Below are 14,880 nucleotides of genomic sequence, written 5' to 3' on the forward strand. Positions count from 1 at the left end.
AGAGGAAGCGCAAGAGACAATGTCTTCCTTGTGGAGTTTTACAGAAGTGTTATTTGTCTTAAAGGTATCGTATCTTTGTTAGTCGGTGTAGTGGATCATTCTGTGTGAGTGAAAGCTCAGTAAGCATATTTTTACAGCTGTGGTGAAAGGAAATGATGTGTTTCACTGTGTATCCTGGCCGGACTACCTGCAGCTGAGCGCACGGGAAAACGCTTATCATAATTTGACATTCGGCAGTCTATCACAGAATATAACACATTTTTACATGTCCAGCAGCATGTGGCATTTGGGGTATAAATGAAAAGAGATGTCTAATGAATTTATAATTGTTGAAAGATATTTGTTGGTAAATAGTAAATATAATACATTTTACCTTAACAAGTATTATATGTAGTTTTTTAGCATCACTTTCATTTGAAATTAAGTAAAAACCTTGAATGGAAGCATTAATAGGGACAATGGAACATGCAGTACAGGTTTAATCCATTTGTTTGGTTTTGAGAAACAAATGTTGTCAGTGTTGGCCAGATGGTGAACTGTGTGAAAAACATATGGGAAAATGTTTCTTCACAAAAGAAGACAGGCTTGGCAGCATCAGGAAATGGGAAGGGGGAAATGACAACACATTGGCAGCTACATTTATGAACAATGTCTTAATTTAAAGGAAAATGTTTGTTTACAGGACATTGAAATTGAGTGTTTAATTCTCACTTTTCCTTTGACCTCATGTTTTCAGAAGAGAACTCTCTTTGTGTTAGATGTCTGTGTTCTCAGAGATGTTTTATAAACAACTACAGAAAGGCGGCCAATTCTCTGCTGATGTGCACATTTCTGTTGGAGCAGCTTTTATCTTGAAACATCAGCTCTTTTGTTTTGGTGCAATCTAATTTTGTAAAAATAAATTGGAGAGTCAAGATTTCACCTCAGCACACGATATGGGACATATAATTCAGTGCAACATTTGTGTCATGCTTCAAAGACTGCTCAAAGTTAGTTAATGTGCAACTTTAGACAAACAGTGTGAGTACATAAAAGGTCTAAACGTCAAACTTTCTAAGGAGGAGAAAAAATGTCAGTGGTACAATGTTGTCACATTATGTTCTGTGATATTGTATTAATACACTGCAATTATTTGTTGCGTGTTGAAAAGGTGACACTATTGACAAAGTAAACAAATCTGAAAAACTGACCTGTAAGCTTCTATTCCTGAGTGATTATTAGGTGAACTTTAATTAAATTTTAACACTTGAAATAAATTATTAACACACTGGAGTAGTAGATGACAACAAAATGAAGTGAGTTGTGCCTTTTAAAAAATGGAATAAAAATGCAAAAAGACAGTATTTGGCTAACTGCTAAAACTAAAGCTTACCATGAGCCTTAATCTAACATGCAGATCTTTGTTGCAGAACCAAAGAAAAGGCTTTCAGTTGCAAAAGACATGATCTTAAGAGTAGTTTTATTAATACTTTGCAGACATTGCTGAAAAAACCCATCTTGCATAGCTTGAGTTCTGACAATAACATATCAAACATGAGCCTCGTGTCAGTGTGTCCCACCTGCTTTCCTTTCCTTTCCTTCCCAGACAGCAGCAGTGTTTCTCTCTTTCCCTGACTGGGTGGTTTTGCCCATGTTTTTAACTCCTGTGACCCAGTGTGGGAAGTGGGACAAGCAGAGAAGTGTGAAGCCTGAACTTGTGGTGTGTGGGGAGCACTGACAAAACACACATCATTAAAGCTTTATTATTGTAGTGAAAGCTGTGTTACAACCCCCAACCCTAGACTCTCTCATCAGCTTCCACAAGCAAAATAAGCAAAGCAGTGCAGTGAGCAGAATGTTTGGATGATAGAGATCATAAAAATGAAAATAAAACACGAATACTGGTGCGTATTTTATAGTTGTTTATAGTTGTCCTTTTGTATTTTTTTATTTCAAAATATAGCTGTTGTATGAAAGAATCCAGTGAACCTAATCTGCAGAATTATTTAATATATTGTAGGTAGCAGTCTTGTCTATTTTTGTTGGATATCTGAAATATAGAAGTTTATCACCGTAGACCAAAAGGGTCAAAAGTTGAAATCTAACTGTGTTATGACCCACTTTTCAAATTGCTTTCATTTGTCATTTTTGTGTGTTTCCGTTCATAGAAAGACATTAATGTAGACTAACAAGGACCATGAATAATACATTAAATGGTCAATAAATAAATAATAAAAACACAGGTGATAAAAATAGATCATGGGTAATAAAATTGTACATGTAAGTGCTCATTTTAAAATGTAGTCTTTTTGTGAGTGGATGGATGGAACCAAGCAGACCATTATTACTAGTAGAAATATTTGCAGCTCATGATTTGAGTTCTGCTGTTGGTGTTGACCTCACATGTACAGGGCTCCTCGTTACTGTGACCAAACTCTAAACTATTCCAGTGAAGCAGCGATGTGGGTGACTCTGCAGTGACATGGGAAACAGGTCTGACTGGCCTGCCCACACTGAAGCAGGGAGGCACCATCACCTTTCAAGTACAGGAGGTGCCACTGTTCACACACAATGACAGCAAGAAGAGCTGAGCCTTTCAGAGTAATAACACAAAAATTAGACTTTGGATTCCATCAAAAACTAACCTTTTGTTTTTGTAAATGAGTGAGTTACTAATTAACAACTATGATGCCAAGTGACACCAGCTGCAGTTTTAATTTAATAAGTGAAGTTTTGTTTAATCCATTATTACTAGTTTCCTGTGTATGAATTGTGCAGTATTCACCAGGCTTATTCACAGCTCCTGTATTTTATTGTTTCCTTTCTAGGGATTCTTGCAATACTTTAACATAATGTCAAAGTCATTTTATTTCCACTGTTTGTGTTGATGCGTGGTGCCACCTTTCAACACATATGTTACAAATGAGTGATTTGTTTCATCAAGACAGATGGGTGTGTGTCTGCTTTGATGCTTTTGTGCACTCGCACATGGAGTGACGTGCTAGGATGTCACCACAGTGTAACCGACCTGCCTGTACAGAAAATAGCTTGCTTCAGCTCTCTTATATAGTGAAACAGTAACTGTAGATTGTGTGTTTACAGGTACTTGGGCAGACAAACAGGTGACAAATTAAATTAAAACCTGATGGGAATGGTCTCTTCTAGGATCAGCGTGTCCACATACATACAGAAGAAGACACTTTCTGTCGGGGTTTCCTTCAGCTTGTCATCCATCTGCACCTCTGGTGCACTGTGTTGAGATAAAGAATAACTGTGAAACCTGTTTACTGACATTCCAACTTCATGCCAAACAAACTTTGTCAAATCTGCTGTCTGCGGAAGCTGTCACTCTGGAAGGATGTCAACACAGTTGAAACCTATTATCTGTCATGCCAGTTGAACTGTGTAGTTGTTGACGGAGTTCTTTGTCTGCGTCAACACAAACCCATTTCTGTCAGTTTCCCGCTCTTTCTCGGTTATGCAGTACTCCACCCTGAAACATCAGCCAAGCAGACTCTTCATTCATAAATGTGGCTAGAGGAAGAGTTTAGAGCCCTCCTCACAAACGTTTTCTATTATGCTTTTTCACTCCTTACACTACTGCCTTTTACTATTTGCATGTTACAGAATGGATGGATTTCATGGTCTGTGTAGTTGTACTTGTCTTGGGTTAGTCAAGTTGAATCTAATCTATTGAATCTGTACTTAGAGGACTTTTCACACGAAAGTAGATATGAATCAAATAAAACAACTCTGATTGTAGACTAGTGGGTCTGTCTTACTCAGCCCATTTTCATGTAATGAAACGTGGGCCTTAGTCATCAGTTAAATGAAAATTCTTTTTGATTTGTCTGAAGGTTCATTAGGTGCTAAGAGCAGAATATCACTTTTTTATTCCACAGCAAAAAAAAAAGTGAAACATTAAGTCCTACATGAGCCTTTTGCTGGATAAGTTTGAAATGTTCATTATTCATCCATCACATACTGTTGCTTAGTTTGTTCTAAAGTGTTGTGCTTTCTCCTGATCACCAGAGCAGTGCAGCTGTGGTCCGTGAGAAGGCTGAGGTGGAGGCAGCTAAAGGCGCAGTGGAAGGCCAAGCAGGCCGTCTGACTCAGGAGTCCGATCGGCTGCGCAGGCGGGCACAGGAGCTGGAAAATGAGGTGGCTAAACTGAACCGCATCATCGATGAGGCCAAGCTGCAAGAGAGCAGGCTAGGGGACAGAGCCAGTCGACTGGAGGTGAGATGTGAAAATACATGAAGGGAGAGTCTGACTTAATCACAGAACTGTGTTTTTTCCACACTGCCACGGTAGCATATTATACTGTATGAAAGTCTTATACATTATCATGTCACTTAACAGAGAGAAAAGAAGCAGTTGGATGAGTCTTTGGCTGAAATTAAGGAGCAAGAAGAGGAGATGTCACGTGCAAACCGAGCATTAACCATTCGGCTTGAAGATGTACAAGTAAGGATTAGAACACTGCAAACTGAGACAATTTTAGATTTCTTTTAAAAGTATTTCTTTTGACCCCTGCTGTGTCCCTCTACAGAGGAACTTGGCAAAACTGAGCAGTGAACACAAGGACCTGGAGGAGAGGTTACAAGAAGAGCGGAACCAAAAGGAACAGTTCAAGAACATGAAGAACGACATAGAGGATGAGAGGCGGCTGCTGGACCGTACAGTAGAGAAACTTCAGAAGGAGGTGAGTACACTTCAGCCTGAGGAACAATATCAGCAGAAACCTCATGAGTTCAGAGCAGGGTTTGAGTCTTTTTTTTTTTCCAAGTGTCTTAAATACTACAGTATTGTAAGACTACAGTCATAGTATGAATTAAGTGTTCAGGGAGCCTTAAGGTGCTCTTAATGATGATATGAATAAATAAATTGAATGCACTGCCAAAATTATTCACAAATCACTCCAAAGTTTTTATTGTTCATCCTTTGAAATTAGGTAACATCAACTCAATTGTTCACACTCATCTGTTAATAAGTTACCTATAACAATAATAATACATTTTATTTATAATGCACTTTACATTTTTAGCTAAAAACCTCGAAGTGCTACAGGCAGGGTACAATAAATACGATTAGAAGGAAAGTTAAAAAACAATAGTTGCATTAATACTCATAGTAACTGTGAAAGGGGTAATCTAAATTGTTCATTCAGATTTAATAAAAAGGCAAAATGAGGTATTCAGTTCATTTAGGTATTCAGATAAATATGATATCATCTCAAAATTCTTCCCATGCAGCCTTGACCTCTACTCTTCTTCACATTTTCTTGTCTTTAACTCTGCCTGCAGATGAATGATATAGTCGAGGCGTCCCAGACATCCACGCGGGAGCTGCAGGAGCAGATTGATATTTATAAAGAGAAGAACCGTCGGGAGCTGACTGAGCTGCAGAGGCTTCTGAAGGAGCGTGGACAAGAGCTGGATAAATACCTCCTGACGACAAAAACCCTTCAAGAAGAGGTACAGTGTGTCTCCTCTAATGTGGTTAGGTTGTCTGAGGAGAGACAGATTTGAGTGCTGACCCTGCTTTCGTGGTGAGTGGTCAAATCAGGGCCATCATTAGTCAGGCCAACTGAGCTCTCCCATGCAGAACAGCAGATGATGAGCCATTGTTCTGACTCAACCAGTTTGACCCCTCCCATGAACATCATCCTCCCCTCTCACAGAGCTATGTCATCACTTAGGCATCTCTGCTCCCCGCTGCTCCTTTAAACTGAATGTGCAGTATCAAAGTGAAGATGCAGAGTTGAGCAATACCATAAAAACATCTGCTCCTTCTTAAAGTGCATGCTTAGAGTTTAAACATCAGTGTTACAATTAAAAGAGAGACATGATCAGTTCTATAATCTGTTCATGTGTTTTAATAACCTTTGACCACTCTGCATTGTGTGCATTTGTTTGCAATTTACTCTCCTCAGCACTTTGGAATGTTAGGAATGTTTTCATTGAAAGTAGGTATAGACTGATGTGAATAATTTATTTTTGAAAAGGGTGTTTTTTTTTTTTGTTTTTTTTTTTAGCTTTTTTGCTTTGTTTATTTAACCTAGTAAAGCAGCTCAGAACACATTTACAGAAACCAAAACCATTTTACCATTTATTGAAAAGATTGCATTAGAAAGAAAAGGAAGAAATGGACTATAATGGGTGTAATTTCTAGTTGGAGTCAGGAGGCAGCATGTGTAGGAGAAGAATCTTGGCTTCACTTTGTTTTACCCAAAGGAGAAATAAAAAAGAAGTTAATAGATACAGTACAATGCAGATTTCAAAACACTTAAATTCGCTTTGCAAATGTTTTCTGTTATAGCAAATGCATTCAGCATGTTTAGGCCTCAAGGATTCACAAAATGTACCCTGACTCTAATCCAGTAAATAAAAACATGTCTGTTTATCATGAAAACTTCACTGGTACCTTTTAAAAGGTTTAGGAATGCACTTCTTTGATTTTTACCTCATGAGTATGAATAAAGAAACAGTTCTGGTAAATCCTTCTTTGGGCTAAAAACTTGTCTTTTCATCTTAATACAATAGTTCTAAGTAAAACATGCTACCAAGCAGTAAGTGCACATGTAAAGACAAGGTCATTGTCCAGGTAGTTCCTTCTTTCTGTCGACATCCATGCTGATGTTTCTTTGTGCAGCTGGTGCGCAGGAAGAGGAGGATGTCGGTGCTGTGATATCATTGTTGTGAAAGCTGCGCTGGCTGGATTCACATCCTCCTCCTCCACTTCTCCAGAGGAACTTGTTTCTGTGGACTGGGCCTAGTGACTCCAGTTTTCCAACTACTCTCAAATGCCCCTTCAGCCCCCACCCATATGGGTTTAGCAGGCCTTCCCTGAAATTACAACTGCGTACATTCATCTTCTTCTTTTAATATAACCATATTTGTACTATGTTTAGCCAGATGTGTAATTTTAAGGATTAAACTAATGATTATTATTCTTCTTCATTAATTTTCTATTATTTTCTTCATCAATTTGTTGTTTGGTCTACAAAATATCAGACAAATTTGAAAAAAGGCCAGTGTTAGTGTTTCCCAAAGTCTAAGAAAACAACAAATGCCTTGTTTGGTCCACAGCATAAATGTAACCAGAACCAGAAAATATTCAAAATTAAGAAGGTGGAACCAGAGTATTTTGAGTTTTCTTTCTTAAAAGAAATCCTAAAACCAGTTAATACATTAATAAAGTAGTTGAGGAATAGTTGGTAAATTAATAGTTGACATCTAATCAATGCATTTTTCCAAGTATAAAACCAGCAATAATCACTGCTGTTTTCATTCCATAGCACTAATTAATTTAAACAGTCAGGGATGTCAGGGCTTGACAGAGGATGGACGATTATCCCATTACACTTATTAAGTGTTTGCATGAACAGTATTAATTTCAAGATTTAAATTAGGTCTTACTTAGGTGTTTACCTGATAAAATATGGAATAATTTCACACTAATGGCCAAATATTTGTTCTAGGTGTGAAATAAGGGCAGATGATAAATTTGATCTTAGCTTTAAGCAGTGGGGGCAGTTTTCCAGCTGTGAGGGGCACGGCTGCTGAATGAACACAAGGGAAACACTAGCTGCGTGGCTTCATTAGTCACACAAGGGAATTAATAATCATTTCCATAAGCAGCCACCAAACTGTTGGTCATTGGTACAACAATAATATTTACATAAGAAGCAGATGAGGAAGTATTTTTAACATCCCTTATTAGTAAGCCTCTGATCTCCTGCTACACTGAATTTAATGATCTTAATGAATTATTTATATAACGTTATATAACCTTGGCAACAATGCTCAGGTGTTGAGATACTTTGTGTTGATGGATTTGGTCGTCTCTTGTAGTTGTCACATCGGGAGGAAGACCTGCGTCAGTGTCAGAGGGAACGAGACGAGGCTGTGCTCAAGCAGAAGTCACTGGAGATGAAGGTTCATGATCTGGAGGTGGAAGCTCAGACGTACACCAGCACTAAAGAGGAAAAGTCCCGGCATATTAAACTTATGGAGGTAAACTGACAAGTAAAATACTGTTATCAGTAAATGTTAGTGACAGGGGGACAACTGGAATCATTGCAAAAAATAGCATAGTGTGATATTCAGAATTAAAACTAAGCATTATGAAAATTCATTTTGAAATAATCTTGTACAGTTGTTAAGACATTATTGCATTTTACACATTTTTAGGATGAAAATTTAATATGTTGCATTTTGTAATAATCAGCCAAAATAGATGCCATAATTCTACCTTTTTATAGTTGACTCTGCCACAGTCTAAATGCCTGACCACAGCCGTCACAGCTTTTGTCATAATCTTACAAACATAGCCAGATTCAGAGACTACTGAACTTTAACTGCAATTGCCTTTTGACAAGACACCCAAAGAGACCACCAAAAAGCTTCAGAATATTCAGAATGCAGCTGCTGAAAGTGCAGAGATGGCTGACTTATACAGGGTTTTCAATGGCCAATGCATATCCGTTGAAGAGCAAGGCACCCAATAGATTACATTAAATTTAAAAATTAAATTAAAAAAAAAAAAACTTCCACAGCGGCCACACTGGTAAGGCTGCATGCATCTTAATAAACACAACACTTGGTATACTTATAATTCGCAAAAACAACTACAAAAGTAGGAATTCATTGCACAATGTTACAAAATAGGGTACACAATATAAGTGTTAATGGATAAGTGAATATTTATGACATTCTGTTAAGTTATTACATAATACTGTGTATTTACATTTTACATTATTACAGGGATGTGTAAAGACTGTATTCGTTGATTAGACCTCAGTTAGGGATCAGGCTCATGGGTCTTACTGCTGTGTTGTTCAGGACCGGGTTGCCCAGCTGGAGTTGGACCTGGATGAGGAGCGTCAGAGTGGAGACCAGCTGATGGACAGGATAGACCGAGGAAGAGAGCAGGTACACACGCTCAACACATTCTCATTATCAGCGCTCACCTGTGTCAGTGATCTGTCCATGTTCACTTTAGTCCACACAGATGTGTCTCTGTTTCATTTCAACTTGTAAATGATATCCAGAACTCCTGTTGCTTTGTCTTCCACCTCTAACATCATGACTGCAACCACTAATCTCTAAATGAGAGGACCTAAACAGTTCACATGATTCATATGATGGTTTATGTGTTGTAACTATGCTTTGATCCTGGTTTACCCTGAGTTTTATGTATATCTTTACATATAATATCAACACTCCCAGTTTATTTCTAATGTGGATAAAGTGTACAAGTTATTACTGAGTAAGATGATCTTGCATAATCATTCAGACTGGCACTCTGCCAGCATGGTTTAAGAGCACCTATCCAATTTTCATGCGTCAGTCACAAAAGACCCTTCTTAATGCACTGCCTGAGCCAAAATATGCACACTGCCAAATGTCTCAAGTGTTCAGGTTGTGGAGTTCACTTGGAAATTATTCTCAGTAACATCATCTTGAGAACAAATCCAGCTCTTGTGCACAATCTCAGTTTGCAAAAGCAAATGCTCCAGTTTTCCTTCCTCTGATAAAGCTGCTAACGGAGGCACTGTGAACACAGATTTAGATAAAGTACATGTGCTTTTAGTACTGTTTGTTCACTGGAGAGGGCTGACTAATCACAGAGGGAGGATGTTTGAAATTTTTAAAAATAATGCTGATGTATAGCCACCCAAAGGGTTTGTACGTACGTAGTGTTAAATATCATCATTAGTCAGACTCATGGTACTTGGATTAAATTAATTAAAGAAAGGCCTGCAAGATTTGGCCTTGGAACAGGCTCCTCTCACTCTGGATCTGACACGTATTCAAAGGAAATGACCGATATTTTTTTGTAAATGTCATAGAGACGTGAAGAGAGGCTTATTGTGCTTGAGTCAAGTATTTAAATCTCCTTAAATGGTTTCCCTTTTAAAGAATTTCTGGCAGAGGAAAAAAAAAGTGGCGTTGTGACAAAGTGCCATTGGTTCAGCATGAGGCTGAGGTCGGTTGTCTTGGTAACATTCGAGCTCTGTGCCGTCAGAATGGAGTAGTGCTGTTGGTGTGTGAGTACACACAGACATGCATGTGGGTATGTGTGTGTGCATTTTACTGTCTGTGGGGAAGGGGTGGGGTGTATGGCTATGGGGGTGGGGTGGGGTGGTGGAGTTGCAGCAGAGGCAGCAGGAAGAACACCTGCGTCTCTCCTGGCACCAGGTGCTCCTCTCCTGTCTAAATGAGAGTAATCTCCCCTCTCCTCTCCTGCCGTCTCTCACAAAGCAGATTAGTTTCGCTGTATGTTCCAGTCTGCTGATTCAGCTCCCTCAAGCACTGTGCTGGGTGCACAAGTTATAGGGGCCATCGTTCATCAGAGCAGCCCACTGTCACCCACTAATTGGCATAAAATATCACCAATTCTTAGCTCCTTTCACAAAGAAAGAACCATCACTGGTCTATCGATTAGTTTTCATCTTCCCTTCCTTTGAACTTGGCTGAACAGTCATGTTCATGTAGTGTTTGGTTTGGTTTGATGTGAGTTGAATGTAAATGTTGTTTAATCACATTTCTACACTTGGATGATGTGATGGTGTAAATTGTGACAATAGAAATATAGATTGTGCTTTGCAGTTTCTACTGCTGGGGCTGCTTGATTTGACAAATCTGCTGCCTCACAAGGTAGTGTGATTTGGCAGCGCTGCTTGTTGGTGACATTTATGCACCCCCCAGTTGGTTGGCCAACTGCACCAGAAAAATGAGTGACAAGAAAACACAGAAGAGAATAGTGAAACCAAAAATCGAGTTTATCAGCTTTTAAAATGAAAGAGAAGTTGTCTTGTCTTTTGGTAAACTGAAGTGTACAGATGTGTGATTTTTTTTTTTTTTTTCTTTTGCACTGACTGATGTCAGGTATTTATTTGCACCTGTTAAACTTAAATGATTACTGTCTGTAGTCTTTTGTTTTTAACTCTACTGTTGCCTCTTCTGTTTTCAAAATTGAGAACAAAATCTACTCTGATTTACTGAAGTACAGTAGGGTTATTTTAACCATTCTTCAGCGGATTAACAGAACAGTATACCTTTACCATGATAGGAAATTCAGCCCAGTGCAAGCCACCAGCTATATTATTTTCACAGAAACTGGTGTCATTTTTTACTATAATCTTGTCTCATTGAGATGTTGTATGAACGTGGAAACCAAAACTGGAATGAAGCCCTACAAGAAAAACCAGCTTTTAAATGAACTCCTGTCCTTTCAGTACTAAGTCTTCTATTGTTTAGCACTTTGACTCACTGTGGCTACAGTGGTTTCTGTTGTGAGCGATAATAATTGTCATCAGACTGTGTGGGACAGTAGAGATGACAGTGTCTGGACTCGGCTTGACAGGTGGAGCAGATGAGGAATGAACTCCTGCAGGAGAGGGCTAGCAGACAGGACCTGGAGTGTGACAAGATGGCTCTGGAGAGACAGGTACACACTCTCCTGTCTGGAGGAAACCAGCTACACAGAGTTACTCCACAAACACACACAAGCATCAGCTCATTTCATCCATATGTCTCTTCATCATCATCATCATCATCATCATTCTTCTTCTCAGTCAGTTTTATCCAGCCCTATAAACATTTGACTTTGTTTTGCTGGTTCAGAGTTATGCTTATGATGTGCAATAAAGCATTTCACTACTTTTCTCTCTCTGACCTTCAGAACAAAGACCTGAAAAGCAGAGTGTCTCATTTAGAGGGCTCCCAGAAGTCCAACAAAGAGGGCCTGATATCTCAGCTGGAGGGTCGCATCCAGGAGCTGGAGGAGCGGCTCGAGGGGGAGGAAAGGTGAGCTGAACACATGGACCAGGAATAGAGATGAGATGTGCAGTGGGAAGAGTGATGGAGGAGGAAGCTTTTAGGGGAGATGTTGACTAAAGTGTAGAGAAGTTTGTACAACAGCTCATCAGAGACTTCAAAGGTTAAAGTTAGCTTCTACCGAGACACAGCTGCATTTATGCTGCAAACATTGTTCTTTTAACGGAGGAACAGACATTTTTAAAGCTCATACAATTCTGGATTTAATCTAAAGTTTGAGTAAATAGATATTTTCAGTTGTTGATGGACCTCGAAGAGACAGCAACCAGAATTTTACTCATAGTTTTACTTTAAATCTTCTCTTTATTATTATTCTGAAAATGTAAATATTGTCTAAGTGTGTTGGAGTTGGTCTTAAAGTTAACACCTAGATTTCTATTTTCCCAACAGGGAACAGGCCATCCTTCAAAAACCATGTTAAACCCACTGAAACACATGTTCTCTCAATAGTGTTCAAACTGGGAAATTCTCAGCTTTTACCCCCCTTAACCAGAAAATGACATGTAAAATCAAATCTGGAATGTCCGAACACAACATGCGTTTATTTTTTTTTGTTCTGTTTTTTAACTTTATTTCTAAATTTTAGCATTTTACATATCACACAGTAAGACAAAAATGCATAAAACAAACTAGCATTAAAAAAACTAACACAAGGTTTATACAAAGTACTTATAGAGTCCAAAGATAAACATGAACACACACTTTAAAAAAGAAAAAAAAAAAAAAAACCCACACACAAAACTTCATCACACAAAGTAAAATACATACAAATACAAACAATGAGGCTATTAGTGTTACAGTTAAATGTCCACCAAAACATGCCAGTCACAAAAGAGTAGGTGCTTATTGGGGGTCATCTAAAGTTGTAGGTGCTCCAAGATGGGCTTCCATATACTGTCAAATTTTTGTGGGTTTCCCGACACCTCCCAACACAATATGCTGTTTACGTGGCCTGTATCAAAATACGAGTAATAGTGGAGTCTAGATGTTCATTTAAATGCTTAATTCCAGTATGATGACGATAATGATGAAGGTATGATGATATATCCTTATTCATGTATTGCAGGGATCGTGCAAATCTGCAGCTTGTGAATCGCAGGCTGGAGAGGAAAGTAAAAGAAATGATGATGCAAGTCGAAGAAGAACATAACACGATGCAAGACCAGAAGGACCAAGTATGTACATTTATAAACTCTAACTAATAGATGCATAACAATCATCAAGACTCTATACCCTCAGAAATGTAGTTACATCCTTTTTTCACACACATGATGAAAATATTTGTGTCACTTTTCAGTTGAACCTACGCCTTAAAGCGTTGAAGCGTCAGATGGATGAGGCTGAGGAGGAGATCGACCGACTGGAACACAGCAAGAAGAAGATGCAGAGAGACCTGGATGAGCAACAGGAGGCCAACGAGCAGCTCCAGAGTCAAATCAAAGCCCTGCGGAGTGAGATGAGGTAAACACATCAGACTGTACGTCCTCCTGTAGATACACAATATACAGAAACAGGCTTAAAGATCACACTGGCGTTATCAGAATGTGTTTAATAGGAGTAATCTATGTCTCACAGACGCAAGAGTTCTTCTGCTCCTCTTCTCAATACCCTGGATGACGATGACGATGACGACATCAGCACTGACGGAGAGACCTACTTCAGCTCATCCTCAGGATACAAGCGCTCCTCAAGTCAGGACAACATGTTATCCACATTCACTCTGTAAATGATACTTAGGCTGAGAGTAAAGCTGCTTTGTATGAATCACTGTCGGACCAAACAGTTTCCCTCCGAAATTAACACAGTCGTTTCATGTGATCACTAAATACTGGGGATTTTACACTGAAACAGCTGTGTGAGAATTCAGGGACTTACCAGCCTAAATATTAATTGTGTAATAAGTGAAAATCCAAACAGACTCACATAATTATCCTGGAGAACAATCTCTTTGTGAAATGTGCTCAGTATTACTTGAAATGTTTTGGGTTTATTGGACCACTTTCTAAAAGTTTTCATGCTGTAACCCGTCCCTTTTTGTTGAAATTAGTCCACATTCCCTCACAAAGTCTGAACTTTCTCATTTATTGTTGTTCTGAGTGGATTCTCTGATGTTTGCAAATGGATTACTCATGTTTGTTCATGATTATTTTAGCTTTAGTGAACTTGAAAACACTCTTAAATGCACTGTAAAGTAACACAACCTGTACTGCCTTTGTGACCTATATGAAGTTATTAACCCCTGTTTCTTTTTACTCCTGTCATATATGTTACATTTAAGTGCAGTATCACTTGTCTGCTTTTATTATCTTTACATGAATTTTGTATTGCGCATTTAAAGAAACTATATTTACCCTTTTCAAAGAATGAAGCTTAAATCCGAATACATGAAGCAAGAGTGGGGAAAAAAAACATGTATTTATTCATGGTTAATGAAATATTGGCTCAGTGAGGATTTTAGGGACCAATAAGTGAGGGACTTTGTACACTACATGTTTTTATACAGTTTGATAACTAATAATAAAGACATTTTCTAATACTTTCTGACAGTAATAGCGACATCCCAATATTTTACTGGGAAGATGTGCTCTTAATACAACAGTGCCTAAATGTGTCTTCCTTTGTGTGGCTTGATTCTGAATCAGACTTTTAGATACAGTTAGTTACAGTCATGAAACAAAGCAGCAGATATCAGTACCATTTCATCTCTTATGTTATTTTTATACCAGAAACATGAATTAATGAATGCCTCTTTCCTTGACCTGATGCATGTGTGTTTGAACTGTATCACTGTGTACATATGGCCATGCATTTACTTTGTAATGACATGTATGGGCCGCCTGTTAATTTTCTGAACATGTACTTATAATGAGGGAATTTGACAATCGATGTTTTGCTACAATGTGATGATTTGCACTCTCTGTCGCCTCCGTGCTGAATACGTCCTGATGCTTGTGGAGGGAGAGTGGATCGAGATGAATGGCTGCCACTACCTCTCTGTATACATTTTTATTTTCAGAAATCCTGCTGAGACTAAAATAAAGTTACTTCCTGTCAA

General features: G+C 38.5%; 1 protein-coding gene across 2 annotated transcripts in view; it reads left to right on the forward strand.

The window, feature by feature from the left end:
* cgnl1 (cingulin-like 1) overlaps window positions 1-14,880 on the forward strand; it is a 31,039-nt gene extending 16,159 nt beyond the window's left edge. The window contains exons 9-19 of one of the 2 annotated variants that reach the window (XM_030126441.1): window positions 4,012-4,218; window positions 4,342-4,446; window positions 4,532-4,684; window positions 5,286-5,456; window positions 7,836-7,997; window positions 8,826-8,915; window positions 11,353-11,436; window positions 11,671-11,795; window positions 12,892-13,000; window positions 13,123-13,286; window positions 13,401-13,551. In XM_030126441.1, the coding sequence (XP_029982301.1) occupies window positions 4,012-4,218; window positions 4,342-4,446; window positions 4,532-4,684; window positions 5,286-5,456; window positions 7,836-7,997; window positions 8,826-8,915; window positions 11,353-11,436; window positions 11,671-11,795; window positions 12,892-13,000; window positions 13,123-13,286; window positions 13,401-13,551 (1,521 nt within the window). Of the gene's footprint in view, window positions 1-4,011; window positions 4,219-4,341; window positions 4,447-4,531; window positions 4,685-5,285; window positions 5,457-7,835; window positions 7,998-8,825; window positions 8,916-11,352; window positions 11,437-11,670; window positions 11,796-12,891; window positions 13,001-13,122; window positions 13,287-13,400 lie in introns of both variants that reach the window. The other variant, XM_030126450.1, reaches the window with a different exon arrangement.

This window comes from Sphaeramia orbicularis, chromosome 3 (assembly GCF_902148855.1).
Source record: "Sphaeramia orbicularis chromosome 3, fSphaOr1.1, whole genome shotgun sequence".
NCBI classification, from domain to species: domain Eukaryota; kingdom Metazoa; phylum Chordata; class Actinopteri; order Kurtiformes; family Apogonidae; genus Sphaeramia; species Sphaeramia orbicularis.